The 26006-nt window shown below is 42.0% G+C and overlaps 1 protein-coding gene across 1 annotated transcript in view; it reads left to right on the forward strand.

Moving 5' to 3' along the window:
- Nucleotides 1-26006, forward strand: part of lrrc7 (leucine rich repeat containing 7) — a 256311-nt gene that overhangs the window by 89391 nt on the left and 140914 nt on the right. Inside the window, 1 exon segment of the mRNA XM_048602082.1 lies at nt 23400-23474. Coding sequence (XP_048458039.1) covers nt 23400-23474 — 75 coding nt within the window.

Consider the following 26006-nt stretch of genomic DNA (forward strand, 5'->3'; position numbering starts at 1 on the left):
CCTCTCTGCTTTTAATTTCAATCCCTTTAGCAATGAAGGACAAAATTCCATTTGCCTTCCTAATTACTTGTTGTACCTGCAGACCTACCTTCTGTGATTGAAACTTAACTGGATCACCCAGGTAAGTGTGCAATGGGAAGAGTACTGTTCAGTGAAACTGAAGCACTCCAGCCATGACTAGATGAGTCTTTGGTGTTCATGATTTTCTTGTCTGGAAGGCTGTTATCGTGACTTGACAGGTGTTTGTTAACTTCTTAGAATACAATTCACGGATCTTGCACTTAACTGACTTTGAGCTGTACTTAATTGCTGCCATCCTTCACCACAGCATGAGAGCTGAAGCAATTGCACCATCTCCAATAGCATCTCGTCAGACATAAGCTACTCCACAGAGTAGGGTAAAATGGGGCACCAAGTTCCAAATGAAAGAAGGTGAGACTACAGGCAGAGGGGTAGTTCTGTTAACAGGTTTGAGCTCCAGTGCATTAGGAGGCTCAGGCTTTCATGGCAGATCACTACTGACACCTGCAACCTGCAACCTCCCGGATCAAGATTTCCTCCCCAGTGGAGCAGATGGACACTCAAGGTAGAATAGAATCCCTATGGTATAGAAACAGGCCATTCTGCCCAACAAGTCGACACTAATTCTCTGAAGAGTATCCCACCCAGGTCCACCCCCTACCATATTCCTGTAACTCTACATTTCCCATGGCTAATACACCTAACCTACACATCCCTAGGCACTACAGGGTAATTTAGCATAGCCAATCTACCTCACTTGCACATCTTTGGACTGTCCTTGAAATAGTGTCATGACTACAAAGCATGTCAGCACATGATTAGTGAACTGTGAACTAATAGAGCCCATACAGCTCCCATTTAGTTTGAGTGTTCCAAATTAAATGTAAACAGCAATGCTTTAATTTTAAATACCAGATTAAAGGTTAGTTTAATGTGCAACTATTTCTGTAAATTTAAAAGTAAAGCAATGTGATACAGTTATTAATTAAAGTAGAAGAGCAAAGATTAAAAGTAGATACAGATAAAAGGTACATATAAACATAGAAGTCTCAAGTCAGTTCATTGCAAGCCTGGCTTGAAGGTTTTTCTTTCAGAATGAAGGGGTTGTAAGTCAGAATTCAGCAGTTGCAACGGTTTCTATAGTTGAATAGCTGGAGGTTTCTTCCACAGATGGACTTAGTAGGACACAGAATTTGTTAGAGGGAGAAGATTCCTGGCTTCTGGTTGTAGAAATGGCAGTTTTAGCTGCTCTCCTACTCTATAGCTGACTACTAGCAGTTTTGAGATCTAATCAGCTTTTTAAGCTACCATCCAATTAGAGGCCAGCAGGTCAGTTAAGACCTCGTCTTCAGGCAATCCAGCAGTGAGAAGATAAGTCTTTTCATTTTATTTCTCATGCATTAAAGGGGAGGAAGTTTTTTTTTCCATCAACCATCCTCTCACTACACCCATCCTGATCCTGTACCTGACTGGCCCCAGCTTTTATCTTACCCACTCCAACCCAGAATGCAGCTTTCCTCAATTATCTATTTTTCTTCCTTTCCTGAAAGCAGGCCCCATTGGGCCACTGAAGAGTTTGGGCCCTTAAATGGATGTTAATTACTTTAGGACTGTAATTGCTGATGAATCAATGAAATCCCCAATCGACCTATTCATTCGGCACTTAATTGCTGAAGAGATGAGAAGAAGGCTCCAGAACCAATGTGTGCAATTATTCGCCCTTCTTGCCATGTTCCTCAGCCCCTCCAGGGAGAGGAAAATCACACTCTCAGTAGCCATTTATATTATGCCTAAAGTGCTACTGTTAATATATTTAAATATCTATTTCTGGTCGAAATATGTTTTACAACTTTGTAAGAAAAAAATCCCAGCATTAAGTGTGAACTGTATGTTAAAATTAGATATTTAATTGAAAAATACTTCTAATGGGATTTAAACAATATGTTAATTACTTTTAAAGGAATACTCCAGGATTAAGTTCCAAAATGGCCTTGTGTTGAGTATTCATCCTATATTTACAAAATAAAGCCAACTTTTAAAAGGGTTTGAAAAAAAAGTCGTTCAATAATCCTGCTATTTGAGCTCTTCTGACGTTGGGAAAATTGGAAATTTAATGAACAGTCGGTTTTTTAAAAAATATTCACAAGGCCTTATTTGGTTATTAATTTGAAAGTTACATAAAAACATTGAAGAGGACCACACTAGAATTTATTGGTTTGCAGAACTTCTGGAATTGGTGCTTCTTTCAAAAAAAAGTATTATATCAAAGGCAAATAGATTTCATGAAGGTTCTACAATAATGAATTGAGATGCTGATTTTTAATTAAATGGATGACCTAATTTTTGAGGCCTTGCTTGACCTTTGCAGATGGTTGACATGGATTGTAAAATTGAACATTTGACATCACGAATCTTGGTATCCCCAATATGTTGTAAACACATTTGACCGATTTGAAGCAAACAAGAATTTGAAACTGTTACTTGCACCTCATTTAAATTGAACAATTATTAAAAATTGGTCCAATATCAAATCTTCCAACTTAAGACTAGGCCCTGTCTAAGTGAATATTTTGCCAGTAAGGGAACATGAGAATCCTGAAAGTTGTCTAATTCACGCATGTTTCTTCAAAGGAGATGATAAATTCAGTTGTTCTTTTAAAAATAACCTTTATATATATTAATCATATTTATTCCCATTTAGCTGCGTTCAATATAATTGATTTTGCAAACCATTGTCTTGCTGGCAACCATTTTTGTACTTTTATGAAGTTTCTTTGGCAGTACTTCCTTTCATTCTTTTTGTTGGTATATGCCATTTAAAACATGCATCAATGTTGAGCATGACAATTTTGCTCACAATTTTGATGCAAAATCATTCAGATGAGGAAAGGAGTTTGAGAACCCAACAAACATATGTGTAACATTAGTTGGATATATATGGTCAAAATCTGTCACCGCCTGGAATCAAAAACAACAAAACGCTACAAATATTCAACAGGGCAGGCAGCGTCTGCAAAAGGGTGGGGGCTCGGTTACAATTAATGGGCTAAATTTTACCAGAAATCAGCTAAGTGTTAATTTGAGTGAGTTTCATGGAGGGCTTCACTCCATAGTTTTTAAGCAACAAATCCCAATGGTGCCTTGCTTATGATGCACTTTGCTTAAAAACTGTGGATCTACTTGCTATTGTAGGGATCAGCAAGGCTTCACATCAGTGCTATTTTTAAAGTCCAACCATGCACCAGATTGAGTGCTGCCAGCCAAGAGCTGCTTCCCCCCAGTGCACATAGTTGGAGGGGAAACAAAAAATAATGCTTCTGAAAGCACATAGATGGCATGTGTGACACTTCATTGCAAATGCAAGTGCACGTTCATAAATGTATTCCTACTAAGTACCAAGCTACACAGGTTTTCCATCAACCCATCTTAAAATCTTGTCCAAGGAAGTGCTAATCTTTCCCTAATGCACACTGTAGCTCAACATCATCTTATTGTTCATGGTGGGAACATCACAAACTGGAAAGCCTTCAAATGACTGAAAACATTCACTTTTATTCAACAACAGCAAAAGTGAAGAAGAAACAAAAAAAAGCTGCACTTGTTTCTGGGATCACTTGGACAACTTACATTCCAAGCAACAACATCCTTACACTCAATGAATGATCATGGCACTGTGGCTGGATCCATTGATCATGTTTGCAACCAATTTGTGGAACATCAGAAACAAAACAGGTTCTTAGAAATGTAAACAGTTACCATTCACATCACACACAAATGACAGTAGTCCTACATAGAATGGAACATAGAGAACTCTGACATGGAGGGCTATGGAACACGACCACAAGGACGTTTGACAAACTGGATCTTATTCCGCTGTATGTAGCACAGTCCTTGCAGTGCAAATATGAATACATCAAGGTTACATTATTAATGGTCACCTCCACCCCCACATCACCCAAGAAAGGAAACATTGCATAAAAGAGCATGTTGTCAAATACTTACAGTTCAAGGTGAGATGAAATCAGCTTGGCTTGTACAGCTTGTCCCTGTGGACATCTTATAGAAATGACTGTGATCGATCAGTAATGACCAATGACATGGCCAAGATTAATTGTGATCAGGATTTTATCCCATAAAATTTGAAACCGTTGAATAAAGACATAAATATAAGTTGGGTGGGAATGTATGGAAGCTCATTACTGATGAAATCATTAGGGAGTGCAAGTGTGTGCAGTTTACATTCCGAATCCTATGATTACAGTTGTCTTCATCTGTAAAGTGAAACTGCCTGATTAATGCAATTGACCCTCAAAGGACCTCAGATCGCTCACATGTCCAGCACATGTGCTCAGTGAGAAAAAAAAGCTTACTGCCTCCCAACTCCAAGTGTGGTCACAGCCATTTCAATTTCCATTGTTCAATCACAATTTGAATGAAGATGGCAGGCAACGTAGGTGATGTTTCACAGAGTGAGTTACAAGCTCAACCTTTCAATGTAGCTGATCCATGACCGATAAGACTATCAGGTATAGGAGCAGAATTAAGCCATTCAACCCATCAAATCTGCTCTACCATTTGATCACAGCTGATATGTTTCTCAACCCTATTCTCCTGCCTTTTTCCCAATAACCTTCGATCCCCTTAATAATCGAGAACATATCCATCTCTGTCTTAAATACACTCAATGAATTGAATTCCACAGCCTTCACTCTGGGGATGTGCCCTCAAGTCCTAGTCTGTCCTGCCAGTGGAAACATCATCTCCACGTTCACTCAATTCAGGCCTTTCAGTATTCTGTAAATTTCAACAAGATCCCCCCATGCTCCTAGACTCCATCAAATACAGACCCAGAGACCTCATTCGTTCCTCATTTGACAAGCCCTTCATCCTTGGCTGTAAACTTCTTCTGGGTCCCCTGCAATTCTAGTATCATTTCTCAGATATTGGTCCCAAAACTGCTCACAATGTTCCAAATGTGGCCATATCAGAGCCTTAGCTATATATTCCTGCTCATGTTTCTAGCCCATAGCATTGACAGCCAGGTTTCTGATACTCTGACTGGCTGAACTGTGGAGGGGTATATCAGGTTCCAAGCGATCGATTGTGATAGGGGACTGTCTAGTCAGGGGCATAGACAGGCGTTTTTGCGGCCATCAGCAAGACATTGGAATGGTGTGTTGCCTCCCTGGTGCCAGGGTCAAGGATATCTCAGAATGGATAAAGAAAATTCTGAAAAGGGAGAATGACCTGTTGGTGCCAAAGACGTAGCTAGAGAAAGGGACAATGTTCTGCAGAGAAAATACAGGAAGTTAGGCAGGAGGTTAAAAAATAGGTCCTTGATAATAATATCTGGATTACTTCCAGTGCTATGTGGATGAATGTATGGCCAAGGGGCTGGTGTGAGGGGCAAGGATTCACATTTTTGGATCATTGGGATCTGTTCTAGGGTAGAAGTGACCCGTATAAGAAGGACCTGAATTGGAAGGGGACTAAGATCCTGGCGGGGAGATTTGCTGGTGCCACTCAGGAGACTTTAAACTAGCCAGCGCAGGGTGTAGGGGGAGAGTTGGGACATAAAGAGATAGTGAGAAAAGAGATGCTGGAGACTGGTACAGTTGAGAAGGGGAGCAAGTTAAATAGTCAAGGCAGGCAAGAGCATGGCAAAGAGCAAGGTAAGACTAATATATTAAACTGCATATATTTCAATGCAAGAGGCTTAACAGATAAGGCAGATGAACTCAGGGCATGGTTGGAACATGGGACTGGGACGTGGCTCAGGGAGGGGCAGGACTTAATGTTCTGGGGTATAGGTGCAACAGGAAGGATGGAAAGGGGGATTAAGAAAGGAGGGGAAATGGCATTTTTGGTTAAGGATGACATTAAAGTTGTACTTAGGGAGGACATCCCTGGGAGAACGTCCAGTGAAGTTATATAGATGGAGCTAAGAACTAAGAAGGGGATGATCACCTTACTGGCATCGTACTATAGTACTCCCAATAGTCAGCAGGAAATTGAGAAGCAATATGTAAGGAGATCCCAGGTATCTGTAAGAATAATAGGGTTGTAATGTTGAGGATTTTAATTTTCCAAACATAGACTGGGACTGCCATAGAGTTAGGGGCTTAGATGAAGTGAAATTCGTTCAGTGTGTACAAGAAAATTTTCTTATTCAGTATGTGAATGGACCTACTAGAGAAGGCGCAAAGCCTGACCTTCTCTTGGGAAATAAGGCAGTGAACATAAGAACATAACATAAGAACTAGGAGCAGGAGTAGGCCGTCCGGCCCTTCGAGCCTGCTCCGCCATTCAATAAGATCATGGCTGATCTTTTCGTGGACTCAGATCCACTTACCCGCGTTCTCACCGTATCCCTTAATTCCTTTATTTTCCAAAAAAAATCTACCTTATCTTTAAAAACGTTTACTGAGGTAGCGTCAACTACTCCACTGGGCAAGGAATTCCACAGATTAACAACCCTCTGGGTGAAGAAATTCCTTCTCGATTCACTCCTAAATCTGCCCCCTCTAATCTTGAGGCTATGCCCTCTTGTCCTAGCTTCACCTACCAGTGGAAACATCCTCTCTACTTCTATCTTATCTATTCCCTTCATAATTTTATATGTTTCTATAAGATCCCCCCTCAATCTTCTGAATTCCAATGAATATAATCCCAATCTACTCAGTCTCTCCTCATAAGCCAACCCCCTCAACTCCGGAATCAACCTAGTGAACCTCCTTTGCACCCCCTCCAGTGCCAGTACATCCTTTCTCAAGTAAGGAGACCAAAACTGCACACAGTAATCCAGGTGTGGCCTCACCAGCACCTTGTACAGCTGCAACATAACCTCTCTGCTTTTAATTTCAATCCCTTTAGCAATGAAGGACAAAATTTCATTTGCCTTCCTAATTACTTGTTGTACCTGCAGACCTACCTTCTGTGATTCATGTACAAGGACACCCAGGTCCCTCTGCATAGCAGCATGCTGCAACTTTTTACCATTCAAGTAATAATCCTTTTTACTATTACTCCTACCAAAATGTATGACTTCACATTTATTTACATTGTATTCCATCTGCCAGACCTTTGCCCACTCACTCAATCTATCTAAGTTCCTCAGCAAAGTTTCACAGTCCTCTGCACACTTTGCCCTGCCACTCATCTTAGTGTCATCTGCAAACTTTGACACCCTACATGTAGTCCCCAACTCAAAATCATCTATATAAATTGTAAATAATTGCGGTCCCAACACCGATCCCTGAGGCACACCACTAGTCACTGACTGCCAGCTGGAATAGCACTCATTTATCCCCACTCTTTGCTTCCTGTTAGTCAACCAATCCTCTATCCATGCTGATACTTTACCCTTAACGCCATGCATCCTTATCTTATGCCGTAGCCTCTTGTGCGGCACCTTGTCGAAGGCCTTTTGGAAATCTAGGTACACCACATCCACTGGGTCCCCATTGTCCACCTTGCTCGTAATGTCTTCATAGAATTCCAAAAGGTTTGTCAAGCATGACCTGCCCTTCATGAACCCATGCTGCGTCTGCCCAACGGGACAATTTCTATCAAGATGCCTTGCTATTTCTTCCTTGATAATAGACTTAAGCATCTTCCCCACTACAGAGGTTAAGCTAACTGGTCTATAATTCCCCATCTTTTGTCTACTTCCCTTTTTAAACAGTGACATCACATTTGCTGTTTTCCAATCTGCTGGGACTGCCCCAGAGTCCAGCGAATTTTGGAAAATTACCGCCAGTGCACCTGTTATTTCTCCCACCATCTCTTTTAGTACCCTGGGATGCATTCCATCAGGCCCAGGAGACTTATCAATCCTTAGCTCCATTAGCTTGCCTAACACTACCTCTTCCGTAATTATGATTGTTTCCAGGTCCTCACCTACCTTCGTCTCTTTGTCAATTACTGGCAAGTGACTGAGATGTCAGTGGGAAGCACTTTGGAGCCAGCAATCATAATTCTATTAGTTTTAAAATAGTGATGGAAAAGGATAGACCAGATCTAAAAGTTAAAATTCTTAATTGAATTAAGGCCAATTTTGACATTATTACAGGTAAATGGACAGTTGGAAAGTGGGATGCCTTCAAAAATAAGATAACAAGAGTTTAGAGACAATATGTTCCTGATAGAGTGAAGGGCAAGGTTGGTAGGCATAGGGAATGCTGAATGACTAGAAAAGTTGAGGCCCTGATCAAGAAAAAGGAGGAGGCATATGTCAAGTATAGACAACAGGGATCGAGTGAATCCCTAGCGGAGTATAGGGGCAGTAGGAGTATACTCCAGAGTGAAATCAGAAGGGTATAAAGGGGACATGAGATAGCTTTAGCGAATATGGTTAAGCAGAATTCAGAGATTCTACAGCAAGGGCAAAAGAGTGACTAGAGAGACAATGGGACCCCTTAAAGATCAACAAGGCTGTCTACGATGGAACCACAAAAGATGGGCAAGATACTAAACAAATAATTTGTCTCAGTATTTACTGTGGAGAAGGACATGGAAGTTGGGGAACTTAAGGAAAAATATAGTGTTGTCTTGAGGAGTGTCCAATTCACAGAAGAGGAGGTGCTGGAGGTCTTAAAATGCATAAAGGTAGATAAATCCCTGAGACCTAATCAGGTGTATCCCAGAATTTGTAGGAAACTCGGGAAGAGATTGATGAGCCTCTTAGTGAGATATTTGTATCATCAACAGCTACGGATGAGGTTGGCTAATGTGGTGCCATTATTTAAGAAAGGTGCTAAGGAAAAGCCAGGGAAATTTTGGTGATCCTGATGTCAGTGATGGGTAAGTTGTTGGAAGGGATTCTGAGAGACAGGATTTACAGGCATTTGGAAAGGCAAGGACTAATTAGAGATAGTCAACATGGCTTTGTGCATGGGAAATTGTGTCTCAATAACTCGATTATGTTTTTTGAAGAAGTGACAAAGAAATTGATGAAGGCAGTGTGATAGACATTGTCTATATGGACTTCAGCAAGGCATTTGACAAGGTTCCACATGGTAGACTGATTAGCAAGGTTAGATCATATTGAATCCAGGGGAAACTATAGCTAGTAAGTTTGCAGATGACACAAAAATAGTTGGTGTGATGGACAGTGAAGAAGGTTAGCTCAGAGTGCAATGGCACCTTGATCAAATGGACTGAGGAATGGCAAATGGAGTTTAATTTAAATCAGGGTGAGGTGTTGTATTTTTGTAAGGCAAAGCAAGGTAGGACCTATATAGTTAATGCCCAGGCCCTGCGGAATGTTGCCAAACCAAAGGGGCCTGGGGTGCAGGTGCATAATTCCTTGAAAGTGAACTCTATGACTCATGAATTAAATGCTAACATTGCATTTGCCTTCCTAACTGCTAACTGAACCTGCATGTTAATGTTAAAAGAATCCTGTGCTAGGACTTTGTGCTTCAGATTTTTGAAGCATTTCCCCATTTAGAAAATAATCAGCGCTGCTATCCCTATTAAAGTGCATAACCTCTCACTCTCCCGCACAGTATCTGCCTCTACTTTTGTCTGCCATGTCCTTCTGCAGCCTTCCCACCTTCTCAACACTTCCTGTCCCTCCGCCTATCTTTGTGTCATCTGCAAACTCAGTAACAGTGCCGTAAATTCCTTCATCCAGATCATTTGTGTATAATGTAACTCCTGCGGAACTCCACTAACCACAGCTGCCATCCTGAAAATAACCACTTTATCCCAATGTTTAGTGTTATAAAGTGGGGGTTGACCCACCCCCCCCACCCCGTAACTAAAACTGAAACTGAAACACCCAGAGAGGCTCACCTTGCCCTATAATCTGTTAAAAGAAGTGTGAAAAGTGGTACAACCTGCCTCTCACCCCTGATCTGTTATAAAGGAGTGGTTAAATGAAATAAACTCTTGCCACTCACTCTATAATCAACAAGTAACCATTTGTTTATCTAAATCTAACTGAACAAATTAACTGAAGATTAACAAACTAAACAATTCCCCTCTAGCTACCAACTATTCCCGAATGGTATGCTCTTCTAATAAATACAATTCCCACTTAAATAAAACAAAATAAAAAAAATAGAACTTAGTTTCTAAAAATTACAGTTAGGTTATGTCTTCCAGAATATTCTGTGCCTTGTCCATTGATCTTCTGTCAGGAATGTTCTCCCTGTGAGTTCTTCTGTTTGGTATATTAGCTAAGGGTGCCACGGTACCTTTATTAATTAGACAATGCTTTCTCCAAGAGTTGAGAGAGCTGATATCTTATCAGATGGCAGTTGGTTCTCTCCTAATTTTCCAAATGCCCTCATCTTTTATATCCTTGATGGCATATCAGTTCTCGCAATAGAATTAGTCCGATGTTGTCCAAACCATAAAATCAAGTTTGTTGTCTTGATAACAAAACAAAGCTGTGGCTTGGCCTGCTAACTATCCAGCTTTTTGATACAAATGTTACAATTCAGGTGCTCTGCTCTGTCCACCTGCAGACCCACAAATTGCCCACAGACATTTTTTAGATCTCCAAGCCTATAAAACCACATCATTCTTTAAAGGGACCACACACTGTTTTCCCTCACTATCATTTTATAAAAGTCAATATTTTACAAACTCCAAATTCTAACATACTGCCTTCCAATCCACAAGTACTCTACCCAACTTTGCAATACTACCTTCTGCCAGTCAGCTGATCCTCTATCAATACCAATGTCTTGCCTAGAACACTATGGGCTCTTACTTTATTTAGCAGCCTTCTGTGCTTCACCTTGTCAAAGGCTTTCTGGAAATCCAAATAGATCACATCCACTGGCTCTTCTTTGTCTAACTTACTCATTACCACCTCAAAGAATGCTAACAGATTTGTCATGCATGATCTTCCCTTGACAAAGCCGTGCTAATTCAGGCCTATTTTACCATACACTTCCAAGTACTCTGAAATCTTATCCTCTTTAATGGATTCTAGGACCGTCCCTGACTCAACTGATTCCTGAATGATCATCACTAATGCCTCTACAATCTCCCCGACTATCTCCTTCAAATCCCATCTGAGCCAGGTGATTTATTCGCCTTCAGACCTTTCAGCTTACCCAGCACCTTCTCCTTAGTGATAACCCCTAAATTCACCTCTGCCCCCTGACTCCCTTGAAGTTCTGGTATGCTACTCATGTCATCCACCATGAAAACTGATGCAAAATAGCTATTCAGTTCCTGCACCATTTCTTTGTTCCCCATTACTGTTTGTCTAGCCTCATTTTCCAGTGGTCCAATGTTCACCCTTGTTTTTCTCTCTCTTGCGTTTTATATGTTGAAAAGAACTCTTGCAATCATCTTTTATATTACAAGCTAAAATACCCTTATATTACATCATCTTCCCCTTTTTTTGCTTTTATAGTTAACCTCTGCAGGTTTTTAAAGGTTTCCTAATTGTCTGATTTTCCAATTATCTTAACCACACTTTATGCTTTATCAGTTGCTTTTATGCTGTCTCTGATTTCCCTTGTCAGTCTTGGCTGCCTCATCCTCCTCTTAGTTTGTTTCTTCTTCCTTAAGATGATTTTCTGCTGAGCCTCTCAAATTATCCGCAGAAACTCCCACCATTGAAGCTCTTCCACTTCCCTATGAGGGTTACCTTCTAATCAACTCTGGCCAGCTCATCCCTCATGTTTTTGTTGTTACCTTTTACTCACTTATAATAACATTAATCTGATTCAGCTTCTCCCTCTCAAACTGCAGGATGAATTCTATCATTTTATGGTCACTGCCTCCTGGGGGTTCTTTCACTTTAAACTGCTTAATCTAGTCTGCTTCATTACACATCATCAAATCCAGAATTACCTGCTCCATAATGGGCTTTACCACAATCTACTCCAATCAACCATCTCGTAAACATTCCATCAATTCCTTTTCTTGGGATCTGCTACCAACCTGATTTTCCCTGTCCACATGCATGTTGAAGTCTCCCATTTGTAATTGTACTTTTCTTGCATGCATTTTCTGTCTCCTGATTTTTGTTTTTGCACCTAACCAGACTACCACCAGGAGGCCTGTATATAACTCCCATCTTAAGCTTTGGTGATGAGGGCATCTGTGACTGTGCGTGATTCAGCAGTGTGCAGCTGACTATGAGTTGCAATCAATCTCCACAAATATCCTCTGAAATAATCCAACTGAGAGGAAATTTAGTCATAATGACCTTTACTGTATTGGCTTTGGGAGATGGTGCTATAGTGGTAATGTCATTGCCCCAGTGATATCGAGATCCAAACTATTGCTGTCAAAGCATAGGTTCAAATCCCACCACAATAGCAGGTGAAGCTCGATTTTAATTAACATGACTGGATTATAAAGCTTGTATTAATGATGGTGATCACAAAACTGTCATTGTTGTAAAAGCCCATCTGATTCACTAATGTCCTTCTGATGTCACTAACATTCACTAATTTCCGCCCTTTAAGGAAGGAAATCTGCCATCTCGTCAGGTGACTCCAGACCCACAGCAATGTGGTTGACTCTTAACTGCCCACTGAGATGGCTGAGATAGTCAATCAGATCAAAGGTAATGAGGGTTTAACGTTTCGAGTCCAGTGACCCTTCTTCAGAACTGCCCACTGGACTCAAAATGTTAACTCTATTTTTTCTCCACAGATGCTGCCTGACCTGCTGAGTTTCTCCAGAAACATTTTTGTTTTTCTTTGTTTCAGATCTCCAGCATCCACAGTTCTTTGTTTTTATCAAAGATAATTGTGATGGGTAACACTTTACCCTACCAGCACTACCCTTAGGTTGTGGCTATGAGTGGAATGAGTAGTGACTTTCCGACTGACATGGCACAGATATCTGTGACACACTGAGAGAAGAGTTTCAGTCCTATTCTGCACTGGTTTTCCATCATGTCCTTGATAGCTTCGCCTGTTCTTGTAGACTCTGTGCTCCTGATAGAACATCATGTGTGACCCTTGACTGTTTACTATAGCCTTTTGATGCCTCCTTTGTTGGGCATGCCACAGCTGCGTGAGAGCTGATGGTCTCTATATAAGATCGAGCAGGACCCTTTGCCAGATGCACTCTTCCCCTTCATCTGGCATTGTACAAGCAAGCTATTGCAATGACCCAGTGCCTAATCACTTCTAAAGTAGTAATGACCTCATCCTTGCCTTTTTCCCTCTCCATTAATGAACATGAGTCCTTTCGAAATAGAAGTAGGCCACTTGTGCTCTTGAGTCTGATCCACCATTCAACAAATTATGGCTGATCTGATTTTGGCTTTAAATCCATCTTCCTGGCTGCCCTCCATAACACTCCACTCCTTTGTAGATCAAAACATCTGTCAAACACAACCTTGAGTATGTTCAATGACCAAGGCTCAATTACTCTGTCAGAGAACTCCAAATGTCCATGACCCTCTGAGAAAAGAAGTTCATGTTCAACATTGTCTTAGAAGAGAGACCCTTTATTTGGAAACAGTTTCCGCGAGTGCTGTGTCCCCCATAAGGGGAAATGTTGGTCTGAATCTTACTATCTTTTGGCAAAATGTCATTTTTAGTGACTCTTATGGAGGATGTCTGTTTGCAAGGCTGAGCAAGTTTTCTCATGCAGTTGTCTGAAACTTGTCACATTAACTAGCTGCCACAATCCTGTGACAACTATCTCATCCAGTGTTTCCCTAAATCTCCCATTAAACATATATCAACATGCTGACATAATATTTAAAATGCCATTGTGTACCTGGTCAAGCTCTAGCAGTCCAGAGCTGCCCTGTACAGTTGCAGACATTCACCCCAGGTGAGGCAGAGGAGGAGAATTTGGCACCCACTTTATGAACAGGCACTTGGAGGTCCTGATGGACACGATGGGCCGGAGGAGGCTGTCCACTTCTCGGAGGACTGCCAGGGAGGCTGCACCGTCAGACTCTGCCAACCTGGTCAGAGATTGCCACCTTGGTCAGTGCAATCTTCACAGTCCAGAAGTATGTCCAGCAGTGCAGGCAGAAGGTGCATGACCTTCTCCACTCCATCATTTCTCTCTGCTGCCTCACACACACTATCTCTGCTACAGCACATACCTCCCACCGTGGCTCATGCTGTACCACTGTCACTTCTGCATGCAGCATATTCCCTTGCTTGCTCTTACCCTACAGTTCCCCACATTACTAACCCTAATTGGCCTCTGTGCTGCCTACTCACTTACTTGGGACACCTCACCACCTTTTCCTAAACTGCACCAGCATGAACAACTGTGCTACCCAGGTTAATCTCACTCGATCCCTCCCCTCTCTCTCATTTCAGAAGTAAATTGCCTATAACAGGGCCAGGACAGGTGACAGAGTGCCAGATATTCATTTCCTTTCCCCTACAAAGAGAGGATCTTGGCCCTGACTGGTGAAGACTGGGAACACTCCTGTGAGTTGCAGAAATCTCCAAGTAAAAAAGCATCACCAGCTTGGAGATAACATTAGCTAGAATAGAGTCAGTAGCACCTGTCAGTGACAACTGCACTGGTTGAGGAAGAAACGCCCAGGTTGCTTGCACTGGGAGCACTGCCAGACATAAGGCACCTGTTCAGCACCAGGCAGGAGAGGAGTCCACGGCGTTGGCAACCGGGGACTTCATGCAAATACACAAGCAGGCACAGGAGCAGCACACATGTTGGTGCACTGGGCAACCTGACACAAAGGCTACAGGACTTCAGTAAAATGGATGGGACCCTGCTGTCTCAGGCACATAAGCGTCTGGTTCCCTCCATGCACAGGTTGGTTGCTGCCATGGTACTCCAGTGCTATCACTCTGAATTTGCTAAATATATGCACAGACCTGTGCTTCATTGCTCCACCTATTGGTGCTTAGCCACAAGCACAAGGCAACAAAGAGTCAAGTGACCTTCAGTTTACTCAAAGTACATCTTCTTCACAAGGAAACAGGGCGATGCAAGAACCTAGGTGGAGGAGGAACCACATACAGGCTTCCCAACAGTCTCCTCTTGGAATACTCTCGAGGTGTTGGGCCGTTGACTGTTGCTGTGCCTGCCATCCACTGCCTGTGGGAGGTTAAGCTGCAAAGGGTGCACTTGCCTTTGGGCTAGACTCACTCAGTATGTCAGGGAGCTGTAGACAAAAATACCCGTACTGACTCTAGGCATGGCCCCGGCAAGAACCCAACAGCCCACTCCCAACCTCTCCAATGAACCAAAATGCGTGGTGACCTGACCTCAGTCCCGAGCAAAAAGCAGTCTACCTGACTGTCACCATCTAACTGCTCTTCCAATGACAGGTATTAATAGGTTCATTAGTGACCGTATTGGCAGCATGCAGGGGAGAGGCAGCCCACGCCAAATCTTTCAGGTCCATTAATGAGGAGCACCGTTTTACTAACTGCCCTCCATACTTATGTGCATGTGCATACACGGTCACACTCCCCTTTGTATAGCAAATTCCCTGTTTTGTTTGATTGCTGCCCAAGAATCTTGTATTGTAAGTTCCATCCCTCATTCTTCTAAATTCCAGCGAGTTACTCCAAACTGTTCCACTTTTCCTCTTAAAACAACCTCTTCATCCTGGAATCAAGGTAACTAATCTCTTAAATCATCACCAATACTGTATATTCTTCCTGACATAGATGGAGACCAAAACAATACAAAAATCTTTAGGTGGGTTCTCAGCAAGCCCCTGGACCACTGTAGCGAGCCTTGCTATTTTTATACTCTACGTGCCTTTGCATTAAGAGTTTCACTTCATTTGTTATTACTGAATTCCCACTATCAACATCCTGGAAGTCATCATTGACCAGAAACTCAACTAGACTCACCACATAAACACAGTGGCTACAAGAGCAGGTCAGAGGCTAGGAATACTGCAGCGAGTAACTCACCTCCTGACTTCTCAAAGCCTGTCCACATCTACAGGCATAAGTCAGGAGTGTGATAAAATACTCCCCACTTGCCTGATGGTCTGTGTTGTGTATACCACCTTCTGCAGTTTCTTATGTCCTGGGCAGAGCATTTGCCATATCAGGCCATCGTGCACGCGGACAGTATGCTTTCGGTAGTGCATCTGTAGAAGTTGGTGAGGGTCCTTATGGAAATGCCAAATTTCCTGAGCCACCTGAGGAACAAGAGGCGTTGTTGTGTCCTCTTGACCATCGCATCTATGTGGGAGGTCCAGGACAGGTTGTCAGTTATCGCCACTCCGAGAAACTTGATGCTGTCCACTCTCTGAACCTCAGTTCCATTGATGTAGATAGAGGCATGTCTTCCTCCTTTCTTTCTGAAGTCAATGATTAGTTCTTTAGTTTGCCAACATTGAGAGAGAGATTGTTTTCATTGCACCACTTCACCAAGCCTTCTATCTCCCTTCTGTATTTTGCCTTGTCATTGTTAGATATCCGTTAACTATGTCAGTGTGACTAAATGCCTGAATAGCTGTACCAGTGACTCAGTTTGTACAGCTCCTGTCCTTTATGGCACTGCATCCTGCTGATACTAGGGGACACAAATGCAGTACTAACCAGGCTGCCACACAGGCTTATGTAACAAAAGGCACCAATGTCAGCTTCAAGAGCAAAAAACAAGAGAAAAAGTTCAGCAGATCAGAGGAGAAAAAGAAGTTAAGATTGTGGGACCATTCTTCGGAATAGAAAGATATTTCAGATTAGAGAAAAAATAACTAAAAGTGTAAATGGGAGAAGAGGAAGGGAAAGGACGAACGGAGAGGAGAATAAAGGATACAATGATCGAATGCATCAGATAAAACAAACAGAATAATTTGAATATTGCTGCCTTTCCTCTGGACACTTTGCAGACTCTGATCTTAACATTTCAAGTTGTTTAAGTCAATATTAATTGTAGTTCCTATGTTCTTTCTAACAGTGGTGGTAGTGACCATGGCCCAGATTTTTCCAATAGGATGATAGTTGCTGCAGCAATGTAGGCAGGTGTTCAATGTCAGGACAGTGCAGATTTCCCAATGTAGCTGACTTTGAAAGAATTGACCAGGAAGTTGAAACCTGACATCTGGGGCTCTCTGCAAATGTCCACAACTCTGCGATAGAGTTAGAGACTTAAGATGATTTTGATTCACTTACCTTAATAGTTAGCCAGGAAAAGTTAGTGGAATTAAAATCTTGGCTAACTGTAAAGCTCAACACCCCTAACTCACAACTGATCCTATTGTCTACACTCTCCAACCCTTCTTGGGCACCAATCCCCTATCTTGGACCTGACCACCCCATCGACCCTAGCCTTATCTGTTCCCTGTCTGCGTAAGGATGAGCGAAACCTCTTCGCAGAAAATGCAGAAACCTTTTACAAAATTTCACATTCCCTCTGGACATTACACCTGCTGCCCAGACCTGAAACCCCAACCTGTCAGCCTTTGGACATGACCACACATCAACTTTGCCTCCTGACTTCCCCCTACATCAGTTCCTACCTCACTGATCCCACTGCCACCCACTGACCTAAGCTGCCCTCACAGCCCCATTAGCCATTGATCCCTCTACTGACTCCTCACTCACTCTAAACCCTCACTTACCTACTTGCACCTTACTCCCACACCCACCCAGCACCTGTACCCACCACCCACTTGGCACCCTACTTCCTCACCTACTTGGCACATTGCCTCCACATCCACTTGCCAAACTAACCTGCCACCCATGTGCCACCTTACTCCCTTTCTCATTTACCTTCTCAGTAGCAGTCAAAGTGGCTTAAGGACCTTTAAGCCACAAAATATGGCACCTACTGTTGAAAAGCCATTTGTGTGTGTTTTCAGTGCCAATCCACTGTGCTGCTGACCATTTGGATTTCTGGACTCATCTGTACTGCTTTGGTTGGGAAGCCTCCTGGCCCAGAAGTTCGCCTGAGAAATAGAAACCAAAGATATGTGGGCAATGACTAGGTTGATCTGGATCAGAAATAAAGATTCCAAACAGGATGGGAAGATTCAGACTTAAATGGGCATGTTGTCTTTTCCAGGTTTGGGAAAATAGAAATTGGGAAGTGCTTTGGAAGGAAGGGTATTCAATCACTTTTCTGGCTGCACTCTTGCTGTGAAAAGATTTTTCTTGGGCCACCGGATCCTTCTCCACATCACCCATTTTGTATGCATTTCATTCGGCTAACTTGTCCCATTGTAAAAACTTTGTATCATACCTAAGTCTTTTTAAAATTTCTTCACATACATTTGTTTTCTGTAAATATTTTTAGTTATTCAATTACTTATTATTCTACACTTAAACAAGTTCTGCTTCCATTTATATATGCGCGTTTTTCCAGACCCGTATTTCCGAGTATTTCCTGTTTTTATTTCAGGTTTCCAGCATCTGCAGGAATTGCTTTTGTACTAACTTTTTAGCACATTGTTCAGCTTTATGAGTCAATACCATTCCAATTGCTGAATTCATTAGCCTGTTTTGGGCATAACTACTGGCTAGAAACTTAACTAGAGGCTGCTGCAAAAGCAGAAGTAGGGCATTTCATGATGAATGACTTGTTCCATTATCTCCAAGGCTCAAGAACCCAAGAAGATTCAAGCAACTCCCCCATCACGGCATGTCATGATGCTGCTGTGTATCATCTACATAATACACTGCAGGAACTTCAGCAGTTCTTTCCCCTGTTTTAACTGTACCACTGAAGAAGACAATATCTCCAAATAGCGGCATGGTTGGGGGTGTGGTAATGACTCACATTGCTGGCATTATATTCCAGCCTATGTATCAAAGTGAAATTGTCTCAAGTATATATCAATGCAAGATAAATGGGAACAGCACAACTTGCATTTCCCCTCCAAGTCACTCATTAATTGACTTGACAATATTTTGCTATTCCTTCAGTGTCATTGGATCAAAATACTGGAAATCCATCCCTAACAGCATCTTCCATCTACCTACAGTACATGGACAGCAGCAGTTCAAGACGGCAACTCACCACCAGAAATGCAAATTGAATGCAGCATAACACTCCCTGAATTCAGGAGTGGAGAGTGTTCATCTAAGCTTAACAAGCTTCGGGAGAAACTTAAAGTTAGGATATATATGAAAGAAAGTAGTGAGCCTGTGGAATTCTCTGCCACAGAACATGGTTGAGGTCAAAACACTGAATTTTTACAAAAGGTGTTAGATATAACTCTTAGGGCTAAAGGGATCAAAGGGTATGGGAGAAAGTGGGAACATGGGACTGAGTTGGATGATCAGCCATGATCATAATGAATGGCAGAGCAGGCTTAAGGGCCAACTAGCCTACTCCTCCTATTTTCTATGATTCTGTGTTTCTGATAGAGTCCTGAATAATGCAATAAAGATGAATTTAGCAAACTAGAGTAAAGATTATAGATTAAGGCCGTAAAATACAATGAAATGTAGTCGATACAATTAATTGTTAATTAATGGATTCCTGGCCATTGTTGCTAAATAAACTTAACTGAGAAAATAATGGATCATGTAATTGAACTCAGTTTCCCCCATCTCTGTTTGACCTTGAGAAGGTGTTGGTTATGTGCGTTCTTGAGGCACCTCAGTCTATCTAGTGAAGGTACTCCAACAATGCTATTAGGAAGAGAGGTCCAAGATTTTGACTCACTGACATTGAAGGAGTTGTAATGTATTCCTAAACTGGGATGATGTGAATTGGAGGCAAACTTGCATATCAATGTGTCTGCCCCTCTTGTTCTTGTGGGTGGTAGAAATTATGGATTTGAAGAAGCCTTTAACAAAAACAGAAATTGCTAGAGAAGCTCAGCAGGTTTGGAAGCATCTGTGGAGAGAAGGGAGAGTTGTCGTTTCATGCCCAGAATCCCTTCTTCAGAAACAGCAATTTCTGTTTTTTGTATCTGCAGTGCTTTGTTTTATTGAAGAAACCTTGTTGTAATGAAAATAGCACTTTGCACAATGTCTGTATTTTCTTTTACTGGAAGTCCTTATAGATCCAAATTGAAACTATTTTGACTTCTGAGAGATTAAGTTAAAGTTGTTCTTGACAATGTTATCATCAGACTTATGAGTTGTTCTTATGTGGTTCACATTACTATGAAAATATGAGTAATCCAAAGAAACAGCAGACAGACAATTAATTGGAATAAAATAAAACAAAGAACTATGAATGCTGGAGATCTGAAACTAAAGCAAAAATTGCTGGTGAAAATCAACAGGTCTGGCAGCATCTGTGAGGAGAAAGCAGTTAACATTTCATCAGAACAGGATGGAAATGAGGATGTTGAATTATAGCTGGTGTTTTGCTGCATCTCAGAGTGGAAAATAAAGGCAGATCTTCAGGAAGAAGAAATAAACCTTTCCCAGAAAAACATTATTTTCTATCAGTAGAAAATGGGACAAGGGGAAGAAGCAAATCTCTTAGTGGAAAGAGCAATTTTATAAGAGTCAACTAGGCTGTATCATAAGGTTTACTTGAGATCAAATAGAGAAATCTCTGGGATGTGACTGGAGGCAGATGGGATTTATTGATTCTCCCCTTGTTGGTGTTAATCATATGTAGAAAATTCAAATGGAATGCAACGGTTGAAGGCCATTGAAGATTTCACCTGGCATGGAAATCTGGGAGGAAATTTGAGTCTGCTTGGCTGTTTGATGCCATTTATCTGCCAGTATTGTTTGTAGTATTGATTAAAGTGAAATATATTTACCGGTTTGGTGTCCTATGATCCAGAGACTGAAACATTTGGACCATGGTTCTATTGAATTTAAGTTTTTTTTAACTCTTCCAAATAGTGTTTTAATTATAAAAGTGAAATATTGTGGATGCTAGAAATCTGAAATGAAAACAAAATGCTGGAGAAACTCAACAGCTCTAGCAGCATCTGTGGAGAGAGAAACAGTTAGCGTTTCAAGACCGATCTGATACTTCAGAATTTTTCTTTTTCTATTCATTTGTGGGATGTGGGTGTTGCTGGCTGGTCAACATTTCTTGCCCATCCCTAGGTGCCCTTGAGAAGGTGGTGGCGAGCTGACTTCTTGAACCACTGCAGTCCACTTGCTGTGGGTTGACCCACAACGTTATTAGGGAGGGAATTCCAGGAATTTAACCCAGTGACAGTGAAGGAATGGCAATATATTTCCAAGTCAGGATGGTGAGTGACTTGGAAAGGAACTTGGAGGTGGTGGTGTTCCCATATATCTGCTGCCTTGTCCTTCTAGATGGAAGTGGTTGTGGGTTTGGAGGTGCTGTCTGAGGATCTTTGGTGAATTTCTGCAATGCATCTTATAGATAGTACGTACTGCTGCTACTGAGCATCGGTGGTGGAGGGAGTGAATGCTTGTGGATGTAGTGCTAATCAAACGGGCTGCTTTGTCCTGGATGATGTCAAGCTTCTTGAGTGTTGTTGGGGCTGCACTCATTCAGGCAAGTGGGGAATATTCCATCACACTCCTGACTTGTGCCTTGTAGATGGTATATAGGCTTTGAGAAGTCAGGAGCAGGATTCCCAGCTTCTGGCCTGCTCTCGTAGCCACTTTGTTAATGTGGTGAGTCCAGTTGAGTTTCTGGTCAATGGTAACCCCCCAGGATGTTGATAGTGGGATATTCAGTGATGGTAACACCATTGACTGTCAAGCGACGGTGATTAGATTGTCTCTTATTGGTGATGGCCATAGCCTGGCATTTGTGTGGCGTGAATGTCACTTGCCACTTGTCAGCCCAAGCCTGGATATTGTCCAGATCTTGTTGCATGTGAACATGGACTGCTTCAGTATCTGAGGAGTCATGAATGGTGCTGAACATTATGTAATCATCGGTGAACATCCCCACTTCTGACCTTACGATGGAGGAAAGGTCATTGATGAAGCAGCTGAAGATGGTTGGGCCTAGGACACTACCCTGAGGAACTCCTGCAGAGATGTCCTGGAGCTGAGATGATTGACCTCCCACAACCACAACCATCCTCCTATGTGTCAGGTATGACTCCAACCACTGGAGCATTTGCCGCCTGATACCCATTGGCTGCTTGATGCCACACTCGGTTGAATGCAGCCTTGATATCAAGGGCTGTCACGATCACCTCACCTCTGGAATTCAGCTCTTTTGTCCATGTTTGAACCAAGGCTGTAATGAGGTCAGGAGTTGAGTGCTCCTAGCGGAACCCAAACTGGGCGTCACTGAGCAGGTTATTGCTGAGCACGTGCTGCTTGATAGCACTGTTGATGACACCTCCCATCACTTTATTGATGATCAAGAGTAGACTGATGGGCGGTAATTGGTCGTGTTGGATTTGTCCTGCTTTTTGTGTACAGGACATACTTGGGCAATTTTCCACACTTTCAGGTAACTACTAGCGTTGTAACTGTACTGGAACAGCTTGGCTAGGGGAGTAGCAAGTTCTGGAGCACAAGTCTTCAGTACTATTGCCGGAATGTTGTCAGGGCCGGTAGCCTTTGCAGTATCCAGTGTCTCCAACCGTTCCTTGATATCACGTGGAGTGAATCAAATTGGTTGAAGACTGGTATCTGTAATGCTGGGGACCACTGGAGGAGGCCGAGATGGATCGTCCACTCGGCACTTCTGGCTGAAGATTGCTGCGAATGCTTCAGTCTTGTCTTTTGCACTGATGTGCTGGGCTCTTCCGTCGTTGAAGATGGGGATATTTGTGGAGCCTCCTCCTCCAGTGAGTTGTTTAATTGTCCACCACCATTCACAACTAGATGTGGCAGGACTGCAGAGCTTAGATCTGATCCGTTGGTTGTGGGATCACTTAGCTCTGTCTATCACTTGCTGCTTTCGCTGTTTGGCGTGCAAGTAGTCCTGTTTGGTGGCTTCAATGGGCTCATCAGTTTTTTTCTTCAATTCTAAAAAAGAGTCATGTTGGACTCGCAAAACTACCTCTGTTCCTCTCTCCATGAATATTTGAATTATGCTTATTTTGTTGATCATTGCAGAAAAAGTTTCTAAAAGCAAAATCTTGACCATTATTTTTTTCCGTTGACATATTCAAGGATCCTTTTCTTAAAAATAAGGCTTAACAATTAAATGGCCTACTCCTGCTCCTAATTTCTGTGTTTCAAAAAGCATCATCAAAAGGTGGTGGCTTAAGCAAATCTGTGCTGACACAGAGGGAGTGCCAACTGGAGATACCAACATGTGAAATTTGAGAGGTTTGGAACACTATAGCTGAACGTGCAATCATCAAAGGTCAAGTGAAAAGGTTGGAAAATTTAAAAGTATATTAGTTTGGACAACAGAGGATGCATACAGAAAATTTTCATATTAATTTAATTGCCCCCAATTCGGAGGCATATTTACAGGGCAAGCAGCATCCCAATTACCTTGGAAATTAAATGATCTATATTAGGTTGTAATAAGGTCAGTGTGGCAGCCAGCTGTATTGATTCAATCTGTATGCTGATCTCCGTACAAATGGACGAATAGCTTTACACAGTTATTTGTTTCTTTAGCCTGAAGTCCTGGAACAGCTACAGAGCCTGAAGGAACTCTGGATGGATAATAACTCAATACAGACATTGCCTGGGGTAAGAATCTACACAATATCAGAATTCTATCGCCTTCTTTTCTCAGCAATTAGTTTATAAAAACTTAGTTTATTTGGGGGGAAGGATATGCGGAGTAGGAAAGCAAAGGAAAGGGGTGGGGGGATGTGCTTGGGTCGTACTGAATTGGGGATGTGAGACCATCTTTTGAATAGAGAGGGGGAGCATTGGAAGAAGGGGTGGGATAGATGGGGATCATTGAGAAAAAATAAAATGAATGAATGGATATGGCATATGACAGATGTCATGGGGAGGATGAAATGGCATGAGATGGGGATTTTAAGAAGTACTGTTGTAATAAATATGCTAATTGCACTACAAATGTTTTGTTGGTGTTTGCTAATTATTTAATACTTTGGTGATTACACAATGCATTGTACCACCGTACACACAAGGTTGTCATCAGTCTTACCTCGAGCTCAATCGCAATGGCAGTTCTGTGGAAGGGTCACTGGACCTGAAACGTTAACTCTGTTTTTTTCTTCACAGATGCTGCCAGACCTGCTGAGCTTTTCCAGCAATTTCTGTTTTTGTTGGCATTTGAGTATAGCTGTTGGGAAGTTATGTTGCAATACAGGACGTTGGTAAGGCCGCACTTCGAGTATGGTGTTCAGTTTTGGTTGCCTTGCTATAGGAAGGATGTTATTAAACTGGAAAGAGTGCAGAGATTTACAAGGATATTGCCAGGACTCAAGGGACTGAGTTATAGGGAGAGGTTGGACAAGCTAGGACTTTTTTCTTTAGAGTGTAGGACACTGAGGGGGAGATCTTATAGAATTGTATAAGATCATGAAAGGTATAGATAGGGTGAACGCACTCAGTCTTTTTCCCAGGGTTGGGGAATTGAGGACTAGAGGACATCAGTTTAATGTAAGAGGGAAAAGAATACATGGAAACCTGAGGAGCAACTTTTTTACACAGAGGGTGATATGCATATGGAATGAGCTACCAATGAAAGTGATTGAGGAGGGTACATTAACAACATCTAAAAGACATTTGGATGAATACATGGAGAGGAAAGGTTTAAGAAGGATATAGGCCAACTGCAGGGAGATGGGGTTAGCGTGGTCAGCAAGGACCAGTTTGGACCAAAAGGCCTGTCTCCACGCTGTCGGACTCTATGACTCTATGATTATGGGAAACAAATTCCCAAGTGCTGGAGTTCCAGTTGGAGGTAGAAATTTGGAGCTTGGGTTTTTTTTTCTCTATGTCACAGACACTCCCTCGTATGGGTGCATTAAACACAGGATCTCAGTAACCCCGGAGATAATTCAGCCACATCATTAATGGTGAATGGGGGCGGAATATCAGGAAAATATTGTAATTGCTGTTCATGCATGTTTTTGTTGAACAAAGGGGAGCAGGTTTATCTTCAAAAAGAGAGAGCTGGCACCTGAGTTAAGGTAGACAACAAATGGTTACTAAGATGTTGGCATTGCTGTGTAGTTTTGTGTCCAAGCTTTCACTTTATTATATTAAATATTTGGCCCATCCAGTCTGCACTGCCTCTCCAAATTAGTAATCTAACATTATGTCATTTTCCTGCCTTTCCTTGTACCCTTTAACATTGATTATTTGAATAGAAACATCGACCCCCGATTCAAAGTTATACACTTTGGTAGCAAAAACATGTCTGTCCATATTCTTCCACCAAAATGCCTTTTCCACATCTCTGAATTGCCTTCATCTGCTGTTTGTCTGCCCACTTCAACAATTGCTCCATGTCCTTTTTGGAGTTCTATGCTGTCCTCCTCACAGTTCACAATGCTTCCAAGTTTTGTATAATCCATAAACTTTTAAATTATTCCTTGCACATCCAGATCTGGATCATTATTATATATCAGGATAAACAAGGGTTCCTATGCCAAGCCTGGGGAACTCTGGTACAAACCATTCTCCAGCCTGAAACATATCCATTGATCATTACTCTCTGTTTCCTATTACTCAGACAGTTTTGTATCCACATTTCTGTGCCTTTTATTCTGTGAGCTGTAACTTTTCTCACAAGTTTGTTATATGGCATTGTATTAAATGCTTTTTGAAAATCCACATACACCACATCAGTGGCATTAACTTCAATCAATGCTTTCTGTTACCTCTTCGAAAACTCCAATTAGTCAAACATGATTACCCCTTTAGAAATCCATGCTGGTTGTGCCTCATCAACCTACCTTTCTCCATGTGACTATTTATTCTATTCAAAATGATTGTTTCTAGAAGTTTCCCCACCACTAAAGTTAAACTCAGTGGTCTGTAATTACTGAGCCTATCCTTACAACCTTTATTGAAACAGGGTCATAATATTTGCAGAGATAGTAGGAACTGCCGATGCTGGAGAATCTGAGATAACAAGATGTAGAGCTGGATGAACACAGTAGGCCAAGCAGCTTCAGAGGAGCAGGAAAGCTGACGTTTCGGGTCTGGACCCTTCTTCAGAAATGGGGGAGGGGAAGGGGGCTCTGAAGACGGGTCCAGACCCGAAACGTCAGCTTTCCTGCTCCTCTGATGCTGCTT

Source organism: Rhincodon typus, chromosome 10 (genome assembly GCF_021869965.1).
Source record: "Rhincodon typus isolate 14 chromosome 10, sRhiTyp1.1, whole genome shotgun sequence".
NCBI lineage: Eukaryota > Metazoa > Chordata > Chondrichthyes > Orectolobiformes > Rhincodontidae > Rhincodon > Rhincodon typus.